Below are 20,138 nucleotides of genomic sequence, written 5' to 3' on the forward strand. Positions count from 1 at the left end.
ACATTATTTTAACAAACTGAATTTTCAAAAACATGCATTTTTCTCGTAAATCTTTATTCAATGTCATTTTTAGCATAATTTGATGTAAAAAAAAAAAATCTGTTCGCAAAATATTCAGTGTCAAAAAAGCTACCTCCATACATCATGTGTTGTCATCATGTTGTTGTTTTTTTGTTAATTTGTTTGCAACGACACATCACTTGACCCAAGTTGTTACCTGTGGTAGAAAGCGGCCCCCGTCAGCACCATTGAGTAGTCGTTGGTCCATTTGGAGGTGTAGCCCCAGCAGGACCTGGAGCTGTCCCAGTAGTGGCTCCTGGCAGGGTAGCCCACGATGCGCTCCGGAAAACTCTGCCATACGATAAAGGCAAAATCCACCTGCAGGAAATTACTGCATTTAGAGGTCAAAACATCATGAAGCCTACTTTTAGGCTAATTAGTAGACTCTGGAAGTACAGTGGTATAACACATTTTTGCTGGACTTTTCGTTTACTGTCTCGGATATTGTACAGCCAAACATTCCACGTAACAAATAGGGATGAGTACCCAATCTCAGTTTTTTTGTGTGTGTGTTCATGTGTTAATAAATGTTAATTAGTACAATAATAAGATATATATTTTTATTTAATATTTAGCTGTATATATAACTGTGCAGTATAAGATTAGGTTTATATATATATATATATATAAACCCTGTTTCCATATGAGTTGGGAAATTGTGTTAGATGTAAATATAAACGGAATACAATGATTTGCAAATCCTTTCCAACCCATATTCAATTGAATGCACTACAAAGAAAATATATTTGATGTTCAAACTCATAAACTTTATTTTTTTTTTGCAAATAATAATTAACTTAGAATTTCATGGCTGCAACACGTACCAAAGTAGTTGGGAAAGGGCATGTTCACGACTGTGTTACATCGCCTTTTCTTTTAACAACACTCAATAAACGATTGGGAACTGAGGAAACTAATTGTTGAAGCTTTGAAAGTGGAATTCTTTCCCATTCTTGTTTTATGTAGAGCTTCAGTCGTTCATCAGTCCGGGGTCTCCGCTGTCGTATTTTACGCTTCATAATGCGCCACACATTTTCGATGGGAGACAGGTCTGGACTGCAGGTGGGCCAGGAAGGTACCCGCACTCTTTTTTTATGAAGCCACGCTGTTGTAACACGTGCTGAATGTGGCTTGGCATTATCTTGCTGAAATAAGCAGGGGGCGTCCATGAAAAAGACGGCGCTTAGATGGCAACATACTTTGTTCCAAAACCTGTATGTACCTTTCAGCATTAATGGTGCCTTCACAGATGTGTAAGTTACCCATGCCTTGGGCACTAATGCACCCCCATACCATCACAGATGCTGGCTTTTGAACTTTGCGTCGATAACAGTCTGGATGGTTCGCTTCCCCTTTGGTCCGGATGACACAATGTCGAATATTTCAAAAAACAATTTGAAATCTGGACTTGTCAGACCACAGAACACTTTTCCACTTTGCATCAGTCCATCTTAGATGATCTCGGGCCCAGAGAAGCCGGCGGCGTTTCTGGATGTTGTTGATAAATGGCTTTCGCTTTGCATAATAGAGCTTTAACTTGCACTTACAGATGTAGCGATGGACTGTATTTAGTGACAGTGGTTTTCTGAAGTGTTCCTGAGCCCATGTGGTGATATGCTTTAGAGATTGATGTCGGTTTTTGATACAGTGCCGTCTGAGGGATCGAAGGTCACGGTCATTCAATGTTGGTTTCCGGCCATGCCGCTTACGTGGAGTGATATCTCCAGATTCTTTGAACCTTTTGATGATATTATGAACTGTAGATGTTGAAATCCCTAAATTTCTTGCAATTGCACTCTGAGAAATGTTGTCCTTAAACTGTTTGACTATTTGCTCACACAGTTGTGGACAAAGGGGTGTACCTCGCCCCATCCTTTCTTGTGAAAGACTGAGCATTTTTTGGGAAGCTGTTTTTATACCCAATCATGGCACCCACCTGTTCCCAATTAGCCTGCACACCTGTGGGATGTTCCAAATAAGTGTTTGATGAGCATTCCTCAACTTTATCAGTATTTATTGCCACCTTTCCCAACTTCTTTGTCACGTGTTGCTGGCATCAAATTCTAAAGTTAATGATTATTTGCAAAAAAAAAAAGTTTATCAGTTTGAACATCAAATATGTTGTCTTAGTAGCATACTCAACTGAATATGGGTTGAAAATGATTTGCAAATCATTGTATTCTGTTTATATTTACATCCAACACAATTTCCCAACTCATATGGAAACGGGGTTTGTATATATATATATATATATATATATATATATATATATATATATATATATATATATATATATATATATATCCTATTTTGTGAATGTGTGTGTGAATGTTGTCTGTCTATCCGTCTTGTCCAGAGTGTACACCGCCTTCCTCCCGAATGCAGCTGGGATAGGCTCCAGCACCCCCTGCGACACCGATAGGGACAAGCAGTAGAACATGGATGGATGAATGTATATTTTGAACTGTTATTGATTTATTTATAACATTTAGTTTTTAATAACAGTTAGTCAGCAAGTCGTCTTTTTCCATAATTTCAATGTGCCAGTCTTGTCTTTTGTTAAAATCCTAGAAAGTGTTTATACTGTAAGTATTGTACTTATAATATGCCAGCTGTTTGATAGTAATGTGCAGCTTAGTTGTAGCTTTCATTAACAAATTTGGAGTTGTTGAAATCGCCATTTAAAATCATGATTGCTAATTGGTAGCATCTATACGGCATATCTAATAAGCATCTGGCTGGTGAATTTTGAAAAGTGGAGCCTTACTTTTGAGTGCTTACTTTGTTGGCAGCAAAAATTGCAAAATTAACTGGAAGCATTCCGAAGAATACACCTGTTTGCCCGCCAAGTGCTTGAGCCGGCGCCTCGTCTGCAACCGAACGTGACATCATGTGCAACAAAGGCATCGATCAATGATTTTACCCGAGTAACAACAGAACTTGGTTGATACTCATAAAAGTACCACATTTGGTTCCCATCTCTATTAGTAAACTAGTATTAGTCCGCATAATCGAGTGCCCAAACAAAGATTATTGAGTATGACTTCAAAATAATCCATCATGGGGCCAAAGAAAGTTTGGAGTGTCAGCACTTTTATAAATAAGGTGATAAATACTATTGGTTTTAAGAAATAACTTGTTGCACAGTACTAAGGTGGTGTCCCCTCCTCTTCCATCTCTATTCATCACTGTCTTTGCCAACATGAGTCTTAAATAAAAGGTAACAGTGATACATTTCATATACTACTTCTATGCATTACCTATTGTTTCCTGCATGTACAACTATAGTTATTCCATATAAAAATATAGCTGTACCTGTGACTACAGGTTTCCAAGCTAAATTGTGATGGTTTGCCAAGGTTGCAAAAACGGCGGTTCTTGCAGAGCTCAGCATTTTTATAAACTGGTACTTTACTCTTACGCTCGACAACCATTGCCTTAAGAAATAATGTTAATAGGTATCATCATTTCTAGGTTCCAACTGTGATCACTGTGAGGCCTTTATTAAATGTACAGGCAATGTTTTAAGTCCCAATCTTAAGGGTCGTACAAGTGTAAAAAGAAGTGAAGCAGTGATATAGTGATACATACTATTACTTCTTTTAACACCCCTTGTTGAGACTAATGCTTCTTTTTCAGTGTCGTCCCCCAAAAAGCAAAAAGCAAAAGCAAAACACCCATGAAAGTTAGTTCTTTGATGTTCACTGCTCTGCCGTCTTTTGAGTTACATGCTGAAATATGTATGGTACGCCATTAGAAGCAGAATTTTTCCATAAATTTGGACTGAATTCCCAAATGGTGCAACTGCTGTCCTCCACAAAGCTTCAGCCACCTTAAAAAAAGAGTGTATCTCTCCTCCAACACACCTGAGTATACATCAGAGAAAGAGAGAAACAGCCCAGAAGCACAAAAAGATGAAATGGCGCTAAAAGTGTACATTCTTCAGCCGTGAATGGGCTGAGCAGACAAGTAGAAAAGGTTGCAGCTGCCATCCTCGCTGGAGTGATTGAGACGGCGTGAGAAAATCTCTAAAATAATTCAGAACGTCATAAAGCTTTAATCCTGTTGCCACCGGGGATTAAAGCAGGCCTAATAATGCGAAATGACATGTGGGACTTTACAGCAGCGTGAGCAAGATAGGACACTGCACTCCTGATGTGTCTGTCTTCATTAGCTGCAGATGAATAGTGTGTGTGTGTGTGAGTGAGAGAGAGAGAGAGAGAGAGAGAGAGAGGGAGTAAGAGAGAGAGAGAGAGAGAGAGAGAGAGCTACTGTAGATACTCAGATTCTTATAAGGCTAAACTGGTTCCAAAAATCAGTGGTTCGATGCAGCATTACAACAGCTATAAATCGCTGCCCACAAAGTTAAGTCACCTTTAACAGACCATAAAATGTGCCTCACCACACCCAAATAAACTAAGTTTCTTCGAAGTCCTATGAGCACTGGAGGATTGGAGTAGAAGGAATAATTAAATATTAGGACTGCGAATCTTTGGGTGTCCCACGATTCGATTCAATATCGATTCTTGGGGTCACGATTCGATTCAAAATCGATTTTTTTCAATTCAACGCGATTCTCGATTCAAAAACGATATTTTTCCGATTCAAAACAATTCTCTATTCATTCAATTCATAGGATTTCAGCAGGATCTACCCCAGTCTGCTGACATGCAAGCAGAGTAGTAGATTTTTGTAAAAAGCTTTTATAATTGTAAATGTTTTATCAACTGATTGCAATAATGTAAATTTGTTTTAACTATTAAATGAACCAAAAATATGACTTATTTTATCTTTGTGAAAATATTGGACACAGTGTGTTGTCAAGCTTATGAGATGCGATGCAAGTGTAAGCCACTGTGACACTATTGTTCTTTTTTTATTTATTTTTTTAGAAATGTCTAATAATAATGTCAATGAGGGATTTTTAATCACTGCAATGTTGAAATTGTAACTAATATTGATACTGTTGTTGATAATATTAATTTTTGTTCGTGTTTGTGTCTCCTCTCAATTGCTCTGTTTATTGCAGTTCTGAGTGTTGCTGGGTCGAGTTTGGTTTTGGAATTGGATTGCATTGTTATGTTATTTCTGTGTATTGTTTTGTTGGATTGATTAATTAAAAAAAAAAGTAATTAAAAAATTAAATAAAATGAAAAAAAATTAAAATAAATAAAAAAAAATAAATCGATTTAAAAAAAATGAGAATCGATTCTGAATCGCACAACGTGAGAATCGCGATTCGAATTCGAATCGATTTTTTCCCACACCCCTACTAAATATGGTACACACACCAACACCAAGCAGGACAACACAAGAAGCTAACCGCTAAAACCTTGATCCAGAAGATCCATCCAGATGTCGATATGATCGATACCTACTATAGAATCAGTAATCATACTAAAGTGATTAGATCAATATCTGTTATTTATTTATTATTACATCATCTTTTTTTGTTGGCTTTTGTTATTGTTTACAAAGTCAGGGAGTAAGGCTCAATTCAAATTCTCTCTCCTCCCCGTCCCCCTCCTCTATTTGACCCCTCCACTTTGGCTTTATCATCTAGAGCCATGGCGAAGTGTTGCAAATTCATACGGACGTTGCTCAAGTCTCACTACCCCATCAACCTTCGCCGTCTGCCAGCAGTGACATAAGGCAGATGCGACCAACAGTGGTCACATCTGCCTTTTACTGTTGGTAATAACGGCGTTAGAGTTTCATTATTAGGAAAAATCATTCATTATGATTATAACTTACATTTGTGCGCTGCTCTAGGTTTCTGATCTGCCATCTTTCTCCTCGCACTCGATATTGTAGTGAGGTCTGCAAGCTCACTTCGCTTCGAGGGAGGTTCTTAGCCCTACCCCCATACCTGGCAGATTATTCGAACGCCTCTTGAGTTACGTGAATGCGTAAAACCCAAGAAGGGAGTGCAACAACAATAGGGGATGAGAGCTATTGGAATTGAGCCAAAGGCTATGTCTACATTAAGCCAGATAACCCCTTAAACGAATAATTATTTAGCCTAAGCCCCGTTTAAGCCACACAAAGTAAGTGTGCCATGTATTTCTTGAATCTCCGGCTCTTAGCTTTGTATGGACTCATCGATTGTTTACAAACTGAGTTCAGAGAGGAAGTGACGCCAGAAAGACCACGCCCCACACAGGAAGTGACGTCAGAAAGAACGCGCCACAGCCAGCTTCATAACAACCTGTTTCCACTCGGAGGTAAACACTAGAAATATGGAGGCGAGTCATCCAGACTTGCCCGTGTTTCTCCTTCCTCTACATGTACAGACGCTTGTGGAAATCACACATGAATACCTTAAGAGAAAGTGATTGCAGCTATTTGGGATACAACACTTCTCAGACGGCAAGAGAACTTGTCCAGGTCAGCTGTGATTCTACTTACCGAAAAACTTTGTCCATTTGTCGAAGGAGAGACAACGAGAATGCGGGCTCCCGTGGATGTGATAAAAAAGGTAGCGTGTGCTTTGTATTACCTGGCCGTCGATGAAAGACTACGGAAAACATAGAATGCATTTGGACTGGCAAAGCAGACTGTATCAGTTATTGTCTGCCATGTATGTCGTGGACTCAACATCTAGGTCCAGAGTATTTAAAGTCACCAAAAACAAATGGACAGTGAAGGTGAAGACAAAAGAGTGAGGAGTGTCCTGACCAGTTATCTAGATGCCTAGATTGACTGATGTAAAATGTTCTTTATCACATTGTGTACTTTCACATGTCCAATACAGATTTGAATAATGTATGATGTCTCAGGTGTGATTCACTACAATAGGGCCCCACAGCACACTGGATTCTGGTTAATTGAAATACCACAACACTGGATATTGTTCAGATAAGTTCAATTTAATTTAAGAACTTGCACACAAAGCAACACTGGAGGTGACAATGACGTCCGCATTTTCCGCGCATGCGTACTAGGTCGCGTTCCGCCGGTAGACGGAGGGGGGAGGGGGGAGGGGGTCTTAAACGACCATTGCGTGTGTGGACAAGGATAAGATTAGGTGGGATTTACCCTGGACAACGGATATCCAGTGTTGTGGTATTTCAACTAATCAGAAGGGGCCAAAGTCACTGGATACAAGAAGGATTTGAGGGCAAAACCCAAATGATTTAAATGGGAGCCAGTAGTATTTTTGTTTTGTTTGTTTATTGTGGATGTCAGATGCTCCTTTGTCCACTTGGGGTGGAAAGTTTAGGTCTTTTAACTTTATTTGTTAAATTGTTATTTGGTATAGCATTCTATATCACCAATATATCATCTGATTTACAACAACACTAGCAAATTCTAAACTTAATAAGATATGCTTTATGGAAGTGTTGAAATCGCCATGTAAAATCACAAATGCTGATCAATAGCATGTGTATGGTACATCCAATCAGCATCGAGCTAGCATTTTTGTTTTAATACATGTGTTACGGTGTCGCGGCATCGTGATGCTGGAAGTCGTTTTTCCAAGATGCAGAGGAATGTCAGGAAGCTGCTTGCAGGTAAGAAGAATTATTTATTTTTATGCCAAAAAGGATGCTAGTCAAAAACACGGACCAGAAGCAGGAACGAGAACGTAACTTGTTGCATGTAAGCAAACAAAAGCACCAGACCGAGTGAAGCGAGAGGATGGAATAAATACCTCTCTGATTAGTGCCCAGGAGCAGGTGAGCGTCCTGAAAACTAATCAGAGGCAGGTGAAAACAATCTGCCGTCATGGCAACTAAAACACAAAACAGGGGTGCTGAAACCGAACTTAAACCACAAGTGAATCAACATGTACACCAACTATGATCCGGACAACGGATCATCACAACATGTCTTTTATGTTGGAATGTCATCGAGAAGTTATTTTATATTTCAATTAAGTTATATTGACATACTTCTGTATGTTCACTTTTATAGTGTTATGAAGCCTCAAATGGAGTCATTGTTGATAACCTGCGATACATCTGTTAAAATAGCAAAAAGAAACATTAGCAGGGAGCAGAATAGACTGCTTGTAACAAAGATTTAACTGTAGGCCGATATTGTCAGAGACTTGTTTGTGTGCTGAACAATATTGGATCGAGCCACACCTAATTACAAGCAAACAAACTAATACAAGAGTAACACACACTTTTGTTTGGTTGCAATTGTAAGATGAAGCGCTTTTTCATATTGAAGAAATTAAAATTCAGGAATCATAAAATAAACAAGACTGATTTTGTTTTCCTCACCATTTTCTTTTGTACTTTTTTTGTGTTTTTTGTGTGCGTGTCGCCTGCCACAACGGCATCCATGACAAAAAAGCAGGAATGATAGCCAGTGGTGGTTAAAGTTCTGACTCACAGGGACATTTACAACATGACTTGAACCTCTTTTTGCTTACATGATAATGAAGTAGATTCTCCAGTCAAGTGTCCACAATGCAGTTTCATACCAGACAAGCATTCCACTTCAACGCCGTCATTTCCATTTTGTATTAAAAATGTCTTCCAAAGGCCAAACAACACAGCAGCGTGTAATTCCCGTGCATGGATCCATCATATATCTAATGCAGTGAGACAATGTCATTAAGAAACTTGCACGGCGTTTCCTTTTCAAATATCAAAGTCGTATTCAAAGCGTAAAGTGGCCTCCTTGTGCATGATTCCACTCACTCCACACATTTCATCCGCTTTCCCTAAATCCCCGCGCGACGTTAAAAGGCCAATTAGGGTGGCGGCTTATTGAGCACAGCAGAGATTCTCTCCACGTCCTTCCTTTTCTCCTCCTCCTCCTCCTCTTCCTCCATAAAACAAGTAGCGAGCCCATAAAAGTTTACTTGCAGAGACTGGATTGTTTAGCAGTGCCACAAAGTGTAATTGTGATCCTATTAGCGTAGGAAAAGGTGAACATTGACTTGCTCCGATCAATAAAACATCTCAGAGTTTAAAGATATGTCGGATCTCTCGGGCTCATCCTGGCTCACGTTTCATTATGGATCACCTTGTTGACCTGCACTCCAACCTGGGAGAGACTTCTAATGGCTCTCTCAGCGGGAACGCCGTTTATAATGCGTTGCATTTTAATGCAAAACCTTTGTAGAATATGAATTTAGTAAGGCTGAAAAAGTTGTTTATTATTGTCATTTAACATACAAAACCCAAAACCAGTGAAGTTAGCACATTGTGTAAATCGTTAATAAAAACAGAATACATCCATCCATTTTCTACCGCTTGTCCCTTTTGGGGTCGCGGGGGGTGCTGGAGCCAATCTCAGCTGCATTCGGGCGGAAGGCGGAGTACACCCTGGACAAGTTACCTCCTCATCACAGGGCCAACACAGATAGACAGACAACATTCACACTCACATTCACACTCTAGGGGCCCATTTAGTGTTGCCAATCAACCTATCCCCAGGTGCATGTTTCTGGAGATGGGAGGAAGCCGGAGTACCCGAAGGGAACCCACGCAGTCACGGTGAGAACATGCAAACTCCACACAGAAAGATCCCGAGCCCGGGATTGAACCCAGGACTACTCAGGACCTTCGTAATCATTGTATTCTGTACCGTGGCACAGAATACAATGATTTGCAAATCCTTTTCAAACTATATTCAATTGAATAGACTGCAAAGAGAAGATACTTAACGTTCGAACGGAAAAACGTTGTTGTTTTTTGCAAATATTGTTGTTGTTTTTTGCAAATATTAGCTCATTTGTTGCCTGCAACATGTTTCAAAAAAGCTGGCACAAGTGGCAAAAAAGACTGAGAAAGTTGAGGAATGCTCATCAAACACTTATTTGGAACATCCCACAGGTGAACAGGCAAATTGGGAACAGGTGGGTGCCATGATTGGGTATAAAAGCAGCTTCTATGAAATGCTCAGTCATTCACAAACAAGGATGGGGCGAGTGTCACCACTTTGTGAACACATGCGCGAGAAATTGTCGAACAGTTTAAGAACAACATTTCTCAATGAGTTATTGCAAGGAATTTAGGGATTTCACCATCTACGGTCCGTAATATCATCAAAAGGTTCAGAGAATCTGGAGAAATCACGGCACGTAAGCGGCATGCCCGTGACCTTCAATCCATCAGGCGGTACTGCATCAAAAACCGACATCAGTGTGTAAAAGATATCACCACATGGGCTCAGGAACACTTCAGAAAACCACTGTCAGTAACTACAGTTGGTCGCTACATCTGTAAGTGCAAGTTAAAACTCTACTATGCGAAGCGAAAGGCATTTATCAACAACACCCAGAAACGCCGCCGGCTTCGCTGGGCCCGAGATCATCTAAGATGGACTGATGCAAAGTGGAAAAGTGTTCTGTGGTCTGACTAGTCCATATTTCAATTTGTTTTTGGAAACTGTGGACGTTGTGTCCTCTGAAACAAAGGGGAAAAGAACCATCTGCAAAGTTCAAAAGCCAGCATCTGTGATGGTATGGGGGTGTATTAGTGGCCAAGGCATGGGTAACTTACACATCTGTGAAGGCACCATAAATGCTGAAAGGTACATACAGGTTTTGGAGCAACATTATCATGGACACCCCTGCTTATTTCAGCAAGACAATGCCAAGCCACGTGTTACAACAGCGTGGCTTCATAGTAAAAGAGTGCAGGTACTAGACTGGCCTGCCTGTAGTCCAGACCCTTCTCTCATTGAAAATGTGTGGCGCATTATGAAGCCTAAAATACGACAACGGAGACCCCGGACTGTTGAACAACTTAAGCTGTACATCCAGCAAGAATGGGAAATAATTCCACCTGAAAAGCTTCAAAAATTGGTCTCCTCAGTTCCCAAACGTTTACTGAGTGTTGTTAAAAGGAAAGGCCATGTAACACATTGGTAAAAATGCCCCTGTGCCAACTTTTTTGCAATGTGTTGTTGCCATTAAATTCTAAGTTAATGATTGTTTGCAAAAAAAAAAAAGTTTCTCAGTTCAAACATTACATATTGTGTCTTTGCAGTCTATTCAATTGAATATAAGTTGAAAAGGATTTGCAAATCATTGTATTCTGTTTTTATTTATGAATTACACAACGTGCCAACTTCACTGGTTTTGGGTTATGTAAAACAATACAAATAAAATCAACAAATTCAGGACCTTACAAAGAACAATCACAAATCAGAAAATATTCGCCAATTATTACAAATGGGTTTACATTGCCTGGTTTTGTCCTTAAACAAGTCATAGATTAAAATAGAAACAATACAGTTTCCTTACGATAGTCAAAGATCCTCTACTGTGTAAGACAGGAGCAATCTGTTGTTTCTAAGGACCAAGTGCAAAGACGCGACCCAAAGATCCTAAATATGACAGGAGTGCTTTGTTGTTTTTAAGGTCCTATGGCTAAAAATCAGAGATCCTTAAACTCAGAAGGGATTTTCTGTTTTTAAGGACTTACCAGATATTGAGGGACACAGTATCTCTCCTTGTGTTTGTACCGTTTCACCCATCACTAGCTGTAACGGTGTACAATAGCATTCTCAATGAATATTTGCCGATGTAACGTCAAAACTTGGATGTTCCGACATATATGATTGTTGACACAGACAGGCAGAAGACATTCTAGGAGTGTCCCCATACAATTGTTTCACTTCTGACTCAATACCAATATTGGAGTCTTGAGTATTGGAAATACAGATATTAATCTGATATGTTATCAGCACAGATGATAGTACATAGTTCTATTATTCAGTAGTGTGACATGTTAGAAAAAGGTTTGATCAATTCATTAAGTTAAGGCCATGACACAGTAAGTTGAATGATGCGGACGCGTTTGTTACTACACACTTTCTGATATATTTCTGCCCTGGCGACTTTGTATCTGTACTGTAAGTAACATGCAACTATACTTATTTACTAGTTGAGTAGATTGACAAATGTGCTGTTTTAGACTGCAATTAATTTCAATAAAGGAAACTTATTATGCCTGTCCAGCTTGTGTGCTATTGTACGCTTAACTGCTGTGTAACTGCTTGCTTATAGTAGCCTATAGCCTACCACGTTTATCTTTTATAAACAACTTGACTAAAATACAAGATAAGACTCACCTTGTGTGCTTATTGGAGGACATTTAGATCAGGGGTGCTCATTACGTCGATCGCGAGCTACCGGTCGATCTCGGAGGGTGTGTCAGTCGATCACCAGCCAGCCATTAAAAAAATAGTCCTAAAAATGAGCGATCATAAATCTTCACTATGACGTCACTTTCGTCACTTGATTGACATTCACGGCACCCGAGGGTCTTCTGAGATGACGCTGGCTGCTGCCAGCTCATTAAAATTACCGACTGGAAGCCGAGAAACACTTTATTTCAACAGACTCTGGCGCCGTACCTGTCATCAAAACTCCAAAGACCGACTGCACAGTTGCACAATAAAAGCGCTGCTTCATCCTGCCTGCGCTACCAAAATAAGAGTCTCAGAAAGCTCGCGTGCACAAGCTAGCAAGCTACGGAGTTTGCCGACAATGTATTTCTTGTAAAGTGTATACAAAGGAGTACGGAAGCTGGATAAATAAGATGCCAAAAACCAACCACTTTCATGTGGTATTGAACAGAAAGGAGGACTTTTTTTCTCCTCCATTCGAAAATGCGGACCTTATCAGCACCACTGTCTGATTCCTATCAATGCAAGTCATCACAATCAGGTAATACACCAACTTATATTCTTGTCTTCATGAAAGAAAGGAATCTATATGTGTTAAACATGCTTGTATTATCTCTAAACACTTTTAACTTATTAACAATATTAACGATATGTGTTAAACATGCTTGTATTATCTTTAAACACCTTTAACTTATTACCAATATTAACTATAAGTGTTAAACATGCTTGTATTATCTTTAAACACCTTTAACTTGTTAACAATATTAACTATGTGTTAAACATTCTTATATTATCATTAAACACCTTTAATGTATTAACAATATTAACTATATGTGTTAAACATGCTTGCATTATCACTAGACATCTTTAACTTGTTAACAATAGTAACTATGTGTTAAACATGTTTGCATTATCTTTAAACACCTTTAACTTATTAACAATATTAACTATATGTGTTAAACATGTTTGTATTATCATTAAACACCTTTAACTTGTTAACAATATTAACTATATGTATTAAACATACTTGTATTTTCATTAAACACCTTTAATTTATTAACAATAGTAACTATATGTGTTAAAAATGCTTGTATTATCATTAAACACCTTTAACTTGTTAACAATATTAACTATATGTATTAAACATACTTGTATTATCATTAAACACCTTTAATTTATTAACAATATTAACTATATGTGTTAAACATGCTTGCATTATCATTAAACACCTTTAACTTGTTAACAAAAACATATGTTTTATAAATAAGTAAATATAAATTATATATATGAATGAGGTAGATCCCCACGACTTGATCAATTGAAAAGTAGCTCGCCTGCAGAAAAAGTGTGAGCACCCCTGATTTAGATGATAACAACTTTGCACAAGCAAACGTACCATAGGACTCCTCGTATCAGAGCTTCTTTTGGAGATTTTAAATGCAAGTCGACATCATAGATATCAGATCAGGACACTCCTAGTCATTCCTAAGAATATATTGTACTTACAGATCATCTATTCAAGCGACTCTCAAACTATGGTAGGTACGTGGGCGCCATCTAGTGGTATGCTAAAGAATCACTAACTTAAATATTCAAACACAGTGTTACTGTTCAAACCGTTTGTAATGTTACAGTGGTTAAAAAGATTAGATTACCGTAGCCCTTGTTTTTAATGAATATTTAGACCTACTACGCTACTGTATTTTAATGTTGGTCATCATGGTGGTACTTGGAGAGACAGGTGTTTTCTGAAGTGGTACTTGGTGAAAACATTTTGAGAACCACTGGTCTAATCCAACTCTTTTGACATCTATGCGGCTCCCGTCCACTACGGGACACATTTTTTACAGGATTTAGGGCCTGCTATGATATGTTGTAGTACATTAACCAGCGTCCTCAAGCTGCAGTTGCTAAAATCGGCAAGCCAAAACGTTATTGATGATTGCAGTCACAACTCTTGGCTTGTTTTGTCCAACTCGCTGCACCTAGTTCTCATTTGGCTTTCAGGAGACGTTATTTGCAAAAAGCGTTCTGGAGACGGAGCACATGAATCATGAACGCGTGCATGGACTCGACTTCCTCGTTGAGGATCAATTCTGGTGGCTCGTATACAACGCTACAGCTTGTTTGGTAAAGTGTCACTTTTAAAGCGCATTTAGCAGCAAAATGATTGCACCTCTGTCGTCCAATCATTGAACTCACCTCATTGGTTGAGAGAACAGAGTCTTCGTCCAGACTGAGGACGGCGTCAGTGAGGATGACATCGTGGTGGAAAAAACGACTGCTCATTGTCTGCAAGAGGACATAAAGACAAAAGTATGTTTTTATGTATTTTGTTTTTCATTGAGTTTTGGGCCTAAAGTTAAATAAAAAGTCTTCAGGCAAAGTAAACAAGCGGAGAAAATGTGTTTATTCCACTCCAGCGTGTCCATCGATCACGCGGCCGACTTAATAGGTTTTTACGCCTGCCCTCGTCAATTCTGACCCTGCTAGCAAAGCGCAGCGGGCCTTGATACATTAGCCTAAAGAGGCCTGCTGACGACGTTATTGACTTGTAATTAAAGCGTGAATTATTTAACTGTCTGACCCGGGGCCCTGCGGCTGCTTTGACGAGCGTTGGGAGAGAAAAGATGAAAGGGTTGATGCTCGCTGGCCACAACATTAGGTACACCTGCACCTGCATCCTGATTGGATACAAGGGACGCTGGTCGTATCTGCACTGCATCGTACTGAGAACTAGAGGTACCCCATATTCACCATTCTGTATGTTTCTCGTAGGGCTGCATACAATCTGTAAAAAGCCGGCAATGTTGATTTAAAGTTGAATGTTAAAGTCCCAATGATAGTCACACACGCACTAGGTGTGGTGAAATTACTCTCTGCATTTGACCCATCCCCTTGTTTCACCCCCTGGGAGGTGAGGGGATCAGTGAGCAGCAGCGGTGGCCGCGCTCGGAGATCATTTTGGTGATTAAACCAATTAACCCCCAATTCCAACCCTTGATGTGGAGTGCCAAGCAGGGAGGTAATGGGTCCCATTTTTATAGCCTTTGGTATGACTCAGCTGGGGTTTGAACTCACGACCTACCGATCTAAGGGCGGACACTCTAACCACAACACTTGATCTACAGTTATTTCTAAATATCTCTGTGGAGGGAGGTGTAGCCAGCGCTGCCTGCAGGAGCAAAAGTCACCGCCGCTGTCCATGGTGCTGAGGACGAGCACCATTGGGCAAGGGCGGGTCATGTGCTGACGGCGAGACACAGCTGGCAGGTGATTAGATTTCACAGGTGGTACGTGTTAATCAAATCATCTGTTGTCTTTAACAGTGAGCGGTCGGGAGCAGGAGGAGGAGAGAGGCATGACACAGAGGAGGGCTGAAAAGTCGAGTGTCATATGGATATTGTGGACAAAATAAAAACCTTTGTTAAACCAGAACAACGGTCTCCAGCTGAAGTGTGTGATTCACCAAACCGGCTAGGAGGTAACTTCTACAATCTCTTTTTGATATTTTTCTGAATGACCTGCATCACAAACAAAAAGTTGTTTCATTGAAATAAAGTTAGTTAAACACATTTTGGCGGCCAGAACGATTTGGCTCTCCTGCCCTGGCCGGATGGGAGGCATGCTGGTTCACGGGAGCAGCGTTTTGTGTATTAAAGATGCTAAAGGCAATCCAATGCAAGTTAATAAAATGTTACTTTGGGATTCGAGTGCCTGAGCTCATGAGTTTTTTTTGGGGGGGGAAGACAGAAGTCATTAAAAAAATGTGACAGAGCGTGTAGCTAGCTAATTTGGCAAAGCAGTTAACCTGCACCATACTGAAGCAGAATGAGGCAATAACACCAGGGAAAGGACGTTAAAATAATATCTAAACGGCAGACATTCATCCATGAAAATATAGAGAAGCTGTTGATTGTGCATTTGACTGAGTAACAGCATTTTTTGGAATTTTGTCTGTCGTTTACAATCATTATGAGAGACGAAAACACGCAAGTCGTTTTTATTTGTTATTTTAGGATTCTAAAGATAATACAAAATGCTTGGAATTTGCAGCTAACACTACAGTGCATACGATGTCAACTGTAATATGATTGTTCGTGTTTTTCAGTCAGTACAGATTGGTGTCCTATCGCAGTGTTGTGGATTACAAACTCAAACGCGTTTCATTTTGACGTGGAAGCTAGCTTATCTCTTGCCATAGTTAGTTTTTATAGCTAATACCGTAGCACGGCAATCTTTTAGTACGCTAAAAAAAAAAAGAGTTCTTCGGCGTTCGCTCTTACAATGTCGCTACAGCTTGGTTATTATACAGGTTACAGAACGCAACTGAAGTATTGTTGCCGGTTTTTTAATGCATTTTTAAAATGATTTTGAGGTACAATTGATTGCTCCCATTAGCTGCATTGCTAGCCAGAGACAACGAGACAATTTGTATATGTTAGAAAGAGAAAAAAACAAAAACCTTTTGTCTTCTTGTCTCTCATAAGGATTGTGAACGATTCCCAAAATAGTGCAGTTCCCCTTTAAGAAGTAAGTACGAAGAGATTGTGAAACGGTGTAATTGTGAAACTTGGAGCCAAGCTATGCCGGCATAATTGGAGCGCTTACCCAAAATAAACCGGAAACAACGTCCCCGACCAGCTGGACCAAAAGAACAACTGTCCATCGAGTAAGTCACTATAATATTGATAATGATACAAACAGCGCGTCATGCTTGTTATTACAACTATAGTACATATGCTGTCGAGATAGCTAACAAATGTACAAATAAAACATGAAATAACACTTTACAGATATTGTAAAATTATTGTTCATGTTTTTCAGTCAATAAAGATTGGTGTCCTATCGCATAGTTGTGCATTACAAACTCAAAAGCTATTTGGGTGCTAATGCAGAAGCTAGCTTACCTCTTGCCCTAGTTAGCTTACGGCTAATACCGTAGCATGGCGATGTGTTACTAACTGGAAAAAGAGTTCCTCCGTGTTCGCTCTTACAATATCAATGTTGCTACAGCTTGGTTAGTATAAATGTTACGAGACGTAAATTAAGTATTGCTGACGATTTTTGGATGCCTTTTAAAGTGATTTACAGGTAGAATTGATTGTTCCAATTCTCAGCATTGCTAACCACCTACAATGAGCAAATTTTGTTACTAATTAGAATGCAAAAAAAACAACTTTTGTCTTCTTGTCTCTTATAATGGATTGTGAACGCAAAAAAAGTGCAGTTCCCCTTTAAATGCTGTATATTATTATGACATTACTTCATAAAACTGCTGTGATTGTTTGTACTACAATCTATTGTATAGTTTTTATACAATATTTGTTATCGAAAAGTTTGTTTATCTTTTTAAAAGGCTTGTTACATGTTAAAATTGTGCAGTTTTTTTTTGTACCAATTAAATACATTTTAATTCATTAGGCAATGCAGTTTTGCGATACAAGCTTTTTTCCCAAGTAATTAAAATTACTGCACTGAACATTTATCTTTGTGTTATAGGTGACAAAGCAAATGTAAAATCAGTAACAAGCAGAGAGCCACAAAATGCAAGTTGTGACCACAGTGTTTGTAAAGTTCAACAATGCAGACAAGTGCAACACTTTTAACAGTGTGAAATATGTTTTATTTTTACTGAAATTCCTTACGGACAACATTGGTAGTCCCAACTTTTTGCACTGTTCTCCATGTCTACTGAACAATGGCGGCACACTGCTTTTGTCTTATCCACTTTGCCAGTTTACATATTTTACCGGGAAGGCCAATCGTTCTCAAACGGAATACATTAATGACAGAAAACGTTTTTCCAGCTCTGGCTGCTCATTGGCAATATTGCGAGCCAACTGTAGTATGTGGGAAATCTATACGCCTCTGTCCTGAACTGAAGGTTCCATGCGAAAACATCCAAATACTGCACATGGACCGTAACTTATCTACTGAGAACTGTTTCTAATAGTCTGTGAATCTCTTTTAGCTAAATGATGAAGGCCGAATATTGGAAACACAATCATGGCCTCCTCCATGTCCATGATCACTTTATAGTATATCCAAACTTTTTGACAAGGGGGCCGCATTGGGTTAAAAAAATTTGGCCGGGGGCCAGGCTGTATATATATATATATACTGTATATATATATATATATATATATATATATATATATATATATATATATATATATATATATATATATATATATATACTGTATTTATATATATACACATATATACATTGTCTTTATAATCCGTTTTGTCATTTAACATCAATTAACATTGATGTTCATCAACATTTAACATTGTCACGTTATCGATGGGAAAATTCATTTTTAGACAATATGATTTGTCTGAGCGGCTAGGAGACACCGAGAGTAACACGCGGTAGAAAATGGATTAGAAAGGAAAGATAAAAAAAAATTAAAAATTAAAAAAAAAAAATTAAAAATAATTTAACTTGGGACTTCCCGTGGGCCGGATTTTGGATGCTGGGGGGCCGGATCTGGTCCCCGGGCCGTAGTTTGGGGACCACTGCTTTATAGTCTACTCAGTGGCCTAGTGGTTAGAGTGTCCGCCCTGAGATCGGTAGGTTGTGAGTTCAAACCCCGGCCGAGTCATACCAAAGACTATAAAAATGGGACCCATTACCTCCCTGCTTGGCACTCAGCATCAAGGGTTGGAATTGGGGGTTAAATCACCAAAAATGATTCCCGGGCGCGGCCACCGCTGCTGCCCACTGCTCCCCTCACCTCCCAGGGGGTGATCAAGGGTGATGGGTCAAATGCAGAGAATAATCTCGCCACACCTAGTGTGTGTGTGACAATCATTGGTACTTTAACTTTAACTTTAAATTACGTTTCATGGCGCCCTGTGGTGTTTGCCTTTTAAATCCACTGGCTGAATTCCTCCATACCTCTCGTCAGCTGGTGTCAGGGCCTTTCTGCCTCTGGTCCCAGATTAGATCCTACTGAGATCTGGGGCAGTTCATTGGTCCTGAACCCTTATCTCTGCCCCCCATTGCCTAGCAAAAGCATTTACTCTTTTTTCTATTTGCACAGACTGCTGCGACTCAGAGGGAGTCTTTTCCAAGGTGCGAAGGGAAGGAAAAAATGTATAGTCGGCTTTAACGAGAAGGCAAAGATCACATGCCTGTCAGCGGCTGCATTATATATAGATCTACGGCAGGGGTCTCAAACTCAATTTACCTGGGGGCTGCTGGAGGCAGTGTATGCAGGGGTCGGGCCGCATCAGGTATTCCACAAGAAAAAATAAATAAAAAAATAAAAAAATAAATCAAATGTCTTTATTCTATATTTTTTTTTAAACAAAATAAGATGAAAAATAAATAAACAAATTAAAAACTAATAGGAAAATAAGTAAATACATGTTAACCTGCACAGTGTCCGCCCTGAGACTGGAAGGTTGTGAGTTCAAGTCATACCAAAGACTATAAAAATGGGACCAATTACCTCCCTGCTTGGCACTCAGCATCAAGGGTTAGACTTGGGGGTTAAATCACCAAAATGATTCCTGAGCGCGGCCACTGTTGCTGTTCACTACTCCCCTCACCTCCCAAGGGGTGAACATGAGGATGGGTCAAATGCAGAGAATAATTTCACCACACCTAGTGTGTGTGTGACTCTCGTTGGGACTTTAACTTTACCCTTAACTTAAGGGATGTGGACTATATTTTAATTCCACTTGGTGTCACGCACGGAGAAGGTCTCGATGCGCAGAGAACGTCATTTCCGCTTTTTCCTGTTCAGCAGCACACTGGCGGATAAGAGCCCGATAGCAGTCTCCTTTGTTTTTGCGCTCCATGTTGATGTCTTTCATGATGAAATTTGTAGATGGCACAAAGTACTATGATAGCGAGTGCAAAAAGGCGACTGCTGTTACTGGGAAAAGAAGCGGAAATGACAACATGCTATTGTTGTTGTAAACATTGTAATAAAAGACAAATGCAATCTAATAAGAATATATGTAGTGTT

At 39.4% G+C, this 20,138-nt stretch overlaps 1 protein-coding gene across 3 annotated transcripts in view; it reads right to left on the reverse strand.

The window, feature by feature from the left end:
- LOC133576500 (exostosin-1) overlaps positions 1-20,138 on the reverse strand; it is a 331,236-nt gene that overhangs the window by 13,302 nt on the left and 297,796 nt on the right. For all 3 annotated transcript variants that reach the window (XM_061929781.1, XM_061929780.1, XM_061929779.1), the window contains 2 exons: positions 14,359-14,448; positions 218-378 (listed from right to left, as the gene is read on the reverse strand). In XM_061929781.1, the coding sequence (XP_061785765.1) occupies positions 218-378; positions 14,359-14,448 (251 nt within the window). The remainder of the gene's footprint in view (positions 1-217; positions 379-14,358; positions 14,449-20,138) is intronic.

This window comes from Nerophis lumbriciformis, linkage group LG34 (genome assembly GCF_033978685.3).
Source record: "Nerophis lumbriciformis linkage group LG34, RoL_Nlum_v2.1, whole genome shotgun sequence".
Taxonomy (NCBI): domain Eukaryota; kingdom Metazoa; phylum Chordata; class Actinopteri; order Syngnathiformes; family Syngnathidae; genus Nerophis; species Nerophis lumbriciformis.